The 11,829-nt window shown below is 48.3% G+C and overlaps 1 protein-coding gene across 2 annotated transcripts in view; it reads right to left on the bottom strand.

The window, feature by feature from the left end:
- LOC105288188 (leucine-rich repeat-containing protein 24) overlaps positions 1-11,829 on the bottom strand; it is a 96,726-nt gene that overhangs the window by 7,084 nt on the left and 77,813 nt on the right. For both annotated transcript variants that reach the window (XM_011354252.3, XM_011354251.3), the window contains one exon: positions 61-1,280. In XM_011354252.3, coding sequence (XP_011352554.1) covers positions 61-1,049 — 989 coding nt within the window. In that variant the 5' untranslated portion in view covers positions 1,050-1,280. The remainder of the gene's footprint in view (positions 1-60; positions 1,281-11,829) is intronic.

The following is an 11,829-nucleotide window of genomic DNA, read 5'->3' as shown; positions in this document are numbered from 1 at the left end:
CCAAAAGAAATATTTGCAGCTGTACGTATAGTACATAGTAGAAACTCGCAACTCACTCACCTTGGAAACATAGAAATACCGTTGGCTATGGAGTCGTTTTCATTTTGCAATTCGCACGGATCCTCATTGAACGACCACGCGATTTTGGCAGTCGGTATCGCGTGAACGTCGCACTTGAGAGTAACGTTCTCGCCTTCATAGATTTCCACGTGATCTTGAAGATTTATACGCGGTAAACAGGCTAATTCATTAAGCTTGAGGAGCTTGATTTGTCGTCCGCGTAATCTCTCCGGGGATTCGCACACGGGCTCGGATTCCTGCGGCGCTACTGGTGCCGACTCCTGCAGCCAGGTCTGCATAATGCGCAGTTTGCAATCACATTGCCATGGATTATTATGTAGGCTCAGTCCCCTGAGACTTCCCCCTAGTGGCAGAGTATGATCAGGCACGTAAACGAGCCGATTGTCGTTCAGCCGAAGCCATTCCAACGACTGGAGGTTCTCGAAAGCATGTTGCTCGATGACTTCTATCGTACAGTTGCTCATGTCCAGATAGGTCAGGTGTATCAAATGGCGAAATGCACTCTGACGAATCTCCTTGATCGGGTTGCCATTCAGTGTGAGCCTCATCAGACTTGGATAGGATTTGAATGTGTCCGTAGGCACCTCCTGAATCAGGTTCTCTGACAGATCCAGCTCCACTAAGCCGACCAGGCCGACGAACGCCTCGGAGGAAATTCGGCTGATATGGGACCTGCCCAGATAGAGACGTTGGAGATTGATTAGGCCGAGGGCTTGGAAGCACTCGGACGGCAGACTGACCAGATGATTGTCCGACAGGTCGAGCACCTGCGTTTCCTCCCGGGCGCCTTGCGGCAGCCCCTTGAGGTCGCGATTTGCGCACTCCACCCACTCCTTCCCGCCCTTCCACTTGCACGCACACATGCTTGGGCAGCCCTCCGCCGCACCCACCCTCCAGGATAGCAGTAGCAGCAGCATCGTGCTGAGGAGGGCAATTCTCCGCCACCAGGCCGGTGCGATCGGGCACATGGTGCTCTCTCATCGGGCGACGAACCCTTTTTTCGTCTTCGTCCGCTTCTTCCTCTGGAGGCGCGACCGTGCTCCTCCGTTCCTATCGCATTTTTCGCTGACCCACCCTCGCGCGCTGACCCTTCAGCGTTCGTGAAGGGAGGCTGCGGTGCTTCGATCGCGTCGACGCGGTGGTGAGTGAGGGATTGCCGACGAGGTCATCAGCTCAACGTAACACCCAGAGGCGGAATCCTGCAACAACAGCAAAGCGAACTGATGAGTTACGATGCACTTTAGGGTAGCATCTGTTAAACAATTAACATCGCACGAGTACGAATCCGCACGCAATAATTCAGGACAGACTCAACGTGATCGTGGATGCACGGATTGAATAATTTTGCAAACTCGAAAATTAACTCACGAGTTCAACGCTCGGATCCGAGTGCTCCAGAGTAGTTCCGCGGGAACTTAATGTTTCCGTAATCGTTCCGAGTTCCGCGTGTTATTTCGGGGAAGCTATTTCCACCGGTAAATTTTTTATCAGCTTCCGCAGGTTACCAACGACAATCGATTACGGGATTTTGCTCGCGACGGTTTGCCCGCAAGCGGAAAGGCTCTCGTAGTTCCCGGCAGGATCAGGACCTACCTCGTCTAGAGTCCTATGGAAAAACAAGCGCCGTTCGCGGCGTGGAAACTGCCAAATCCCCCGGCAAGACGGGGGATAGTCTCCGAAGGGTTTCCGGCGTAGCGGGGGGGCGCACAGAGCGCAGGTTGAGAGCGGATAATAAATTCCATGAAGTGGGTGTGTATCCTGAGAGGAGGCGAGGATGTCATGAGGAGAAACACTCCCGATATCAGGATATCGGAATATCGAGCGCGCCCGTGCAGCGCGGCATGCAAACCTTCCGCTCGTTCGTGGCTTTATGCCGAAGATGCCCGGCGAAGGAGCCTTTCTCCGTCGAGGAATGCAAAGGGCGGAAAGGGCCTAAAGGATATTGCTGATCCCGAATGTTTCGAATTCAATATCAACTGCCCCCCCCCCCCCAGCCGCGTGAGTTGCAATTTTTTTCTCAGCATCTTTAAAGTCGCTGCTGAGAGAGGCGTTCCATGGAAAACGCGAACGACGCAGGTGCAATCTTGACACGCCGCTCAACCGGTTCACGTAATATTACGTGTCATGTGAGAATTCGTGTCATCGATAGAACAGGCATTTCCATTTATTCGCTGTTGTAAGTTTAATTGCAATCGCGCGCAACCGGACCGAATTCCGCATTAGCAAAAAACTGTGCGCACGCTATTCATACATAATTACAAGAATGCCTGGATTTACAATCACACATTCTGCATGTTAATCCTGCATATTATAAATACTTTATTATACGTAAATCGGAATTACGTACATTTCATCCAGTCACGTTCCTTTCAAACGCGCGCTCGCAAATTATATGGAAGTGCTTTCCTCTGTGCGCACCTGATCCCGTGTAAACGCGAATTCGCATAAATGAAAATCTGGTGCAGCAAAAATCGCGCACAGAAATACGCGAGAAGACACAAAAAAAAGAAACCGTCGACAACGATGACGACGACGACGAGGATGCGGGAGCTTCGTTCATTCGTTCGTTCGTTCCTTCCGCTTTCTCGCGTTCCACCCTGGAATCGCGAGCTCGTTTAGTCAGCAACGTTTTCATCGGGATGCGAATTGTCGAGCCCGGGGGTTGGAAATATCCGAATAGCCGTCAGTAAACCACCGTTCGCTTTGCGTGTGGGAAAAAGTGCCCTTAAAGGCGCTCGTTTAAAATTGTGGCAGCGTCTCGCGGCCAGCAGTAAATATCGAATGCGAAATAGTGGGAATACGCTTCTATTTCCATCGCTCGAAATGGAAATGAGGACTGAAAATGAAAAAGTCAGATGCTGGACGAGGGGATAGAGAGGGCACGCTTTTTAACCTTTCAACGAATGGTTTTTCCTTCGGGTGAAAAAATGTGATATTTCATTTCAGGTTATTCTGGTCAGACACGTATTTCATCTCTGCATCACATCAACATCGATAAAGGGATAATCCATTTTGGAAAAAAAGGATACCATTCTGCCTTTAGCAGATCCTTAAGTTAAAAACGGGTTAAATGACGTCTTCGATCACGTTAAAGCCTTAACGATAATGTCGCGATTAAATTTAGCGGTCGTGCTGATTCGAGCGCCATTTCGTTAATTGTTCCCACCATTCTCGCGGGAAGAAATGCTCTCGAAGGCGAGATGGGAGAAGAAATGCTTTCCGGCGGCAAAATGGAAACTAGGCGAAAGAGACGAAGAACTAAACGGCGCTGAGAGCGTCCGTCCGAATGGCGAATCGTCATTTTAAGTATTATGACTGTTATCAGCAAAGGAATAATACATTTGCGACAGCTGAAATGTACGCGTTAAGTTAAAAAACGATTGAGACCACGAGACGGTTCTTCCCTGTTTCGTTAATGTGCGCGATGGAAGCGACAATCGATACCACCTCTGTTACCACTTCCAGAATTATCCCTCGATGAACTAAGTTCTCACCTAACGCACCCGAATATCTCACGTGCTACGAAAATCATAATTATGTTATTAGAACGTAAGTAACACCGTGTTAATTTTACAGCACACACAAGTGTCGCTACACAATTATAACGTGACATTTATGACTGACGAATAGTCGTGCGACCATCGATTGCGGTAACGTATCTCTCATTGTCGAGGAACTGTCATATCATGTGTCAAACATGGCAGAACAATTTAATTAACATCAAGCCCCGTTTAATTACCGGGAAACAAGAGGGTAGCACGAACAAAGAGAAAAGCAGCGCGCGAAAGGGAGAGAAATGGCGAAAACGTTCCTGAAAGTTATTCGATTCGGATACGAACGGTTTGGGTCTGGGTTCCCGTTCCTGGTTAGGGTGGCCGCCTCCGGTGTCTTCGCCTTCAACTTACGAGACGCGACACAAAGACCTCAAAGACGAGAATTTCCGCCAATCTTTTTATCGATCTTGTCCAACCAACCGAGAACACGGACTTCCGGTCGAATTGATTCCGTACATTTATGGCGGTCAATTACTTGTTTATGAGGCGTGTCGAATGTGTCGAGCTATCGATAATTGAACCGACTGATAAAGAAAAGCGTGAGCAAGAGAAGACGTTTACACAAACGTGTAATTCTTTCTTTAACTGCACTTTAGTCCCTTTGAATTGTTCAGAACACTTTGCGCCGTTTTCATTTTATGAACGCCATAAAAACATAGAAATCGTACGATATAACATAATACTGTGATAAAAACGTCATAGCGTCGAGTGTTGTACACGAGAGAAATACAATAACTGAAATAAGAACTGCGGTGTATAGCGCGCGATTGTTCCTTAAAATTATCCGAGAGCGAGACTCTTTCGGCTCCTCGAGCGTGTTCGAAGCTCTTCGGCCTCTTATTCCTGCCTCTTCAGGCGGGTTAAAGGCAAGCAGTCTTCGGTATCTTCATTCTCGACTTACAGCGCGACTTACAAAGGCTCGAGATCGAGTGGGCGAGCATCGAGAACGGCCAATCCCTTCGTCGATACGACTTCGTAAGCGTGGAAGTAAGTTAGCGGCTAGGTAAATTTGCCAATGCAATGGCTAGATACTCATCGAAAATATAAGGAAGAATCAGAAATTGAAATATATATACACACACACACACACACACTTGTAGAAAGAATATAGAAAATATATAGAAAGAAAGAGAAAGAGTTCGAAAGGATATTCTGCCATATCCTCTGAGAGTTGCGCAAGAAGCATACAACGATGAGGGATTGTATCTTAACATCATTCGAGTTCAATTCTTATCAATTCTTTAAGAATCGAAAGGTTTGAATCTTACTTGATGATGTAATACTCTGTAACATCTCGTATCTCTGCGATATATTCTAATCTCATAAATCTAATATTTAGCCATTTTGTAAAAAGTTTTCTTTTATCGCTGTTATTTAAATCAACCATCGTTTTTTGTAGATTGGAATATATCAAAGTCATGTACACTGATATCATACTTATCTTGAAGGCAGCAAAAAAACAAGTTGATTATTTTTTTCCTGTTTTCCCAAACTCGATCGTAATAATGTCCATTACGCGACGCTCGGGATGTGTGTACATGTCGAAAAACCAAATTTTTTTCTTCGCCCTTCTCGTTAATGCAAGCCGCTCCAATGGAGCGTAGAATTACCGGGCGTCACGATCGATCAGTCGCAAATCGAACGGCGAACTTGATCCTTTCTCCCTTTCTCGGTCTTCCTTTTGCAGCGACCCTTCTCCAAACTCGCGGACACGTCTCCCTCGCTTTGACAGAGCCCTTATTGGATAAACACAAATTTCCAGCGTGGAAAATTCCACCGAATTGGGACAGCGACATTCTCGAGTTCTGACATGACTACAGAAGACGAAAGATGATGTTATTTTTTCCTCTTTTATTAAAGAAAAATGATATTCTCCCTTTCTCTGTTATCTTGTTCGCCCACTCAAAATGTAGCATTTATCGCGTATATCATTTAACGTATTGGTTTAATATATTTAACGATAGTTCTCCACGATCTCGATCGAAACGCGATCAACGTATATTCTGCCCACTCGTATCACATCAGGCTACATACGCAATTCGGGGAACAATCGTATCCCGATTTTCATTTCCGGGCGAGCACTTCTCCATGGGAATCGACGGCGCCGAAATAACGCGCGGCGATATTTTTTCAGCCCGCTCCGGCGGAGCACAAAATTACCGAATACCGTAATCGATGCGCTGCGAGAACGCGCCCGACCTTTTCCTCCGTTTCCCACTGAGAGAGATCTGGAAAGTAACGATCTTGGGGCGCCGCGAGGAGCGCCGTCTATTTTTCTTCCTTCCGCGGAGCCGGGAAATAAAGGACCGAACGCCTCGCCGACGACAAGCCACCGATAATGTCCGGTAAACGCGGACCGAGCGACGGATACCCGTGTAATAAATCACGAATATACAGGTTGATCCAGGAGCGAAAGGGTCGCCCTGTTTCCTCGAAATCGTAGACTGTAGAGACGAAACTGACCAGAACGACGATAACATTGGGAGCACGGCGATCCATTGATACAGTGATAGATTATCACTTATAAAAGAGCTCGGAAAGCTAAGTTCTTGAAAACTGCGGAAACATTGGAACATTTTCCACTTACTTTCATAGCGATTTGACTGGAATAACGCATTTCAGATTAAAAAGCACTGAAGGCATTTAATACTGAAGGACACGTTTTCGTAACTGATACAGCAAGTCTCGTTATCAATGTCAGATATCATTAATGAGGTTGAGGCATAGATGCGGCTGCTTCAAAATTGAACAACATCCCGAACTATCGCCGACGTGAATTATCAGTTAATTGTACCGAAAATACTGTTCGTTAGCGGTGTCGCATCAGCGTCGCAATGATCTACGTTCTGATGCGCTCTGTAAATAGGTATTATGTTACGCTCGTTATTGCACTAATAACTGCGGCTAATAGTGATAATAGCGCGGCACTAATTTTACCGTTATTTACCAGCAAGCAATTGCGCAGCAATCGTCGCGTCAGATCGTCGCCCTTATCGATAAGCATGAATTTAAAGAGAGGATTTCCCACTTTATCTGGATAGAGATAAAGGATTTTACATCCGCGCGAACGGGAAGAATTTAGTGCACCCCCGATTTAAATACGCATTTTTTCACGGATACGGAGAAACTGATTTTATCTTAAATCACCCTATAAATCATCCCTCTCTGCGGCGGACCCACCGCAACCCTATTGGACGATCAAATGCGGACGCGTGACATCCGGCGGCAATCGCTTTTAACGCGACTCGCTCCGTCGAGCCATGAAATTACCAAATCGTCATCGAACTCGCCCTTCGCTCCTCGGTTCAGGAAAAAGGGTCCGAAGCGGCTCCACGGGGTCGACGCATTTCCCTATTACGTGCGTCGTTGGTCCCTCTCGCGAGCTGAATCACCAAGCAGCGGCATCGACGCCGACGCCGACAGCGACGTCGACGCCAACGCCGACGCCGACGCCGACGCCTGACGTCGCTCGACGTTAAGCCGACGGCGGATATCGCCGGCACCGGGGAAATTCGCGCGGACGTAACTCGCTGCGGAATCCGCCATCAGGCGAAGCTTACGAGATTTAATGCGCCCGTTAGAGTCAGCGAAGATACAATCTAATCTGACTCGCGAACGGCCACCCCGTTGCGAGCACCCAGCATGCGTCACGAAATTATGAAATGTCTCTCTTACCCGATTATACCAATTCGTATCCGGTCGCCAGTGTGCACCCCCTGCGCTCGTGCAGCGATACGTAAAGGAAAGAAACTCGAATGTGTCGCTTCGTGTAATTTAGATTCTTGTGCGTGCTAATTTAACGTGCCCGGCGAGAAATTTATGGACTTTAAGACGCGACTGTACAGACTATGAAATCGTTTCACAGCGCGATTAACTTGTCTCCCACTTCAACTCGACTACTCCTGTGCTTGGCCGTTCTGCCATGGAACTGGATATCCGTCTCGCGTGTTTATCGCGCGACGGAAGGCTTTCTGGGTCGCCTTTTTCTACACGACTTTCGTTCACGGAACGGCGTTATAATCGTCGCCCGGCATATCGTATAATATTGTACAATGCCCGTGGCGGGTTTTACGCCCGAGAAAATTTTGGCCTGAGACTTCGTTATATTCGGCCGCGCGCTGCTTGTTACTCCCTTAATGAGCAGTGTTAACGTCGTGAAGACTTTTTAAATTAGCGCTGTAATTAGCCGACGTGCGCGCGTTTTTGCCCGGGAATATGAGTTTCCGTCGGGCGCCCCGGTAAAATACGGCGCGCAGTACGTCGACTCGTTTTGTGCTCATCCCGTCAGTGGAAATGACATTCTCTCGCATTCCGAGTTTCACTCTCTCTGTTTTCGGCGACGTGGCTCGCGTTTCTATCGTTCCCATCCCCAACACCGCCGTCGATATGATCCCATAACTTCGAGCCACCGAGCGAATAAGCGCTTGTGACATGATCGTGTCTCGCCACTTCCACGTGCGGCTAAAACTCGATCTTTCGAAACGTTTCAGCTTATTCGATTTGGCTTTATAAAGACAAAGAACGCATAGACATCGTTAAACCTCGCCCTTAAATGCGAATGCGTCAGTTTGACGCTGTCAACGCTTTTTTTCGCCATTGTCGCCATTCCGCGCGATCGCGGACATCCCTCATGCCCCGTTCTGAATTCGACGCTCTCCCACGGGAACGGCAAATGACGACAATAAACGACTCGGACGGTAAACTGGCGAGCAACACGAACGGTGTCTGTCTCGCGGCCGGTTGTATTCCAACGAGATTACGAGGCCACGATGCAAATACGACGGGGCATGCGACGTGTGAAATATGCAGCCGGATGCAAACGGCTCCACCGCGAAGTCCGACAGGATCGCTTCTCCGAGTGTGTTCGTGCTAGCATAATTCCGCACGAGCGAAATTTCGCTAGTGGCGTCATCATCCCCCAATTTATTCACGGGGATCGTCCGACTTACGTAACTCTCCGAAAATGGTCTCGCGCGATAACTCGGCTCGCTATCGCCTAGATGTACGAATCGGAGTGCAACGCGCCTTCTCTCTCTCTCTTTTCAGCTACATTTCCAAAATCTGGCTCATACTATTTTCAGAATTCAAATATCGATTCGCATAGTACCGTGATAAAACCGCTAAACAAATATCAGAATACGGACTGGTGCAACGAATATCGTGCGGGGCTAGCAGTATGACTAAAATATTTCACCAAAGGCCGGAGGCGACCACAGAGGAAAAAGAGAATGTTTGGAAGGGCCAATACGTTTGCGACGCGTAGGGTGGACGATACGTCTCGTCGAAAGGACGAGGACGCGGATGGGGTGGGCAAAGAGGGAATACCAGAACATATCGCACGCCGTTTGTTGCGCGCCACGTCGCGTCGTGCTGGTGGTGTAAACGGGACGAAAGGGACATATGGAGGTTGGAAAACTCGAAGCGGCGGCGCCGCGATGCCGTTCCGGCCAGCCGACGCCTCGTTGTTTGCAAAAAAAGGAAGGGAAGAAAAAAAGAGTAGCAAAGTCGGAAATCGCGTCGCAGCGCGATGCACGTTAACACTCATGGGAATCTTCGACAAGAAAACGAGCGTTCGACCCCTTCCTCCTTCCTCTCTTTCAGTGTTACTGCCGGATTTAACTCATCAGTGAAGATTATTAAATAAATTATAACTTATAACAAAGCGATATACATGCCTGTGTATTGTCAGCTCAAGCGACTGCGAGTCTCCGGAATGTGTAATTAGTCGTCTTTGATCATTCCGCGAACTCGCCTGTTCCGTTGTGCGAGCAGACAATTAATAATGTAATTTTAATAAATTAATTTCGTAGCTTATATACTCTCACGGGAAACTAAGTGCTCAGCTCGGTGAACTCCCGCAAACGTTGTCGCGCGGACTTTGTCAATTTTCATATTGATTTAAATGAGGAAGTGCACAGGATGGGCCAAACTTCCCCGCTGTTCCTACGAGCTTAATGGTTGAAAGTCTCTAAGCTCTTCGCGGAACATCGTCGGTTAAATAGCTATCGTCGTCGTTGGAATAATTTCTTGCACGGTACATTACGGCGACACACTCCACCGTGAGATATTACACGAGAGATTCGCTAATGATCGCGTAAATGAACACCGAGCGGTGAACGCAAGAAAAATATGTATCGACCGTGGCGAATTGCCGTTTTCAGTATTCAGCAGTTCGCGGCAAATAGAATACCCGTGCTTCCATAAACCACCGTGCACCCATCCCCCGAGCAACCCCTTTCCTCGCCCCGGCCGCGGATACGCTCTCGGGTAAGGATTATTGATTTCTTAACGAACAACACGAAGAAACGCGGTGCGGCTAGCCGCGAACGCAACACGTCGGCTACACGTCTAGCATTAATGGCAGCCGAACGCTACTTTCGACTAATCGATTCTGTCTAAAAGAATACTCGAGCACGCGTGCGAATGAAGGACTGAACGGTCCGGCAACTTTCGACTGATTACTTGCTTTCTAATTTAGCTGAGTGGATGAAGCGTGCAGGCAGGCATCGAAAGGCCAAGAATTTTGGACGTCGGGATATCTCGCCTTCCACTCTCAAATCTACAGTTCCCCGTGCTACTCGCAAAGAGGCCACCGTGCGTTTTCCATACTCTGCGAAAATTCTCCCCGCGATGTTCGACTCTTCGAAGGAAACCACGCGGAATAATCGCGCGTTCCGTTTACGACGGGAATAGTGACGAACGTCCTGCACAAGAGTTGTCGCGGGAACTAATACATGTTTCAGGAATGTCTCATATTGTCACATCACGTTGCTGACATGATCCCGGTTCATGCACTGCGCAACGACTGACGGCTCAATAAAGGAAGAATGCGCCAATAAAAAAGCAAGACCAAGGGCTTCACCGTCGGCCAAGTCTTGACGGAGTCCCGTTTCCTGTTTCCTTCATCATGACTGGCCCCGCGGTATTGTTTCTTTTTTCTCCCTCCGTCAGAAACGTTTGACGTTTACGACGCAGTAAAGCGAATTGCGATTCCCGTTCGGCTTGCCTTGAACAGAGGAAAACGCCGGCAGACATCGCGCCGGCGAACGACTTCCATTACTAGGTGCAAATAGACGATATCATCGTCGAGGTTTTACGGCGCATCCCTGCGCGCGCGATCTCGTCCTTTTCCGGGGGCAAGAAGTCGCGCGATACGCAACGAGTGTACCGATATGTACAACACATGTATGTATCAGACATGTTATACGTTCACGTGTGTGTGCATGTTGGCCGATACCTCGCTCGCTCGATCATACGCGAGTTGCATGTTTTTACGCGGCTGAAATGGAGGAGATTCTCGTTTCCATTCAGGTTTACGAGCTTGATATCGGCGCGATAGCGGACGGGCCGCTTTCGCAGAGGAATTTCAGCCATGAATGTTTCAAACTCCCTTAAACCCGGCTACGCGCCACCACCGGGATTTCCAGATCCGGAAACATGCACGATTTGCGCAGTGAATTTCTTATGTTGAACGGATGAGTATCAGCGCAACGATTATCAGTGAATGCATTAGCAGTGGAACTGACACGCTTATGCGCTTGAAGAAGATTCGTACTGAAATTCAGTCAGTGGCATTTAGAAACCACGTATTTCACGATCCAAAGACGAATCCGCAACGACATTCGTCTTCCATAGATCCCGAAGCAAAGGGGTTTAAAGACTCAGGTGGATTTGCAAACGCTGGGATGCAATAGTATGTGATACGCGACGAGAAGCTATGCGGACCGAAGTGCTGTCTCGTCCTCAAGTAATAAGCTCCGCAAGCGGGTCTCTGCAACTGTTTCGCCTAACAATGGCGGCGTAAATAAGTTACGCTACGAGATGGCACGGCGCTCCTTTTGAACGACGAGAATACACTTACGGTGGTGAATTTGTAATTTTGCGCGTCTCGCCGTGACCCGGAGTACCACGCCGAGATTCCAAGTAACCTAGCACTATCGCAGTAATGGCGAAGTAGTCTCGTAGATCTCCCATGAAGCGAGAACTCCCGGCGTGTGGCCTGGTCCTCCGTGGGATTTCCACCGTTGCGTTTCCACGTGCGTTTCCTCGATTTTCTACGAACGTGCGTAATTCCATCCTCGTGCTAGTTACGCTCGTATTTCAATCAACGAAGGACTAGAAATTTTGCATGGGAGAATTTTCGGTGGAATATCAAACGTCGGGATACAGTCAATGCGAAGTTTCGGCCTGAGCT

This window comes from Ooceraea biroi, chromosome 11 (assembly GCF_003672135.1).
Source record: "Ooceraea biroi isolate clonal line C1 chromosome 11, Obir_v5.4, whole genome shotgun sequence".
NCBI lineage: Eukaryota > Metazoa > Arthropoda > Insecta > Hymenoptera > Formicidae > Ooceraea > Ooceraea biroi.
This window is presented reverse-complemented; position numbering and strand designations above follow the sequence as displayed.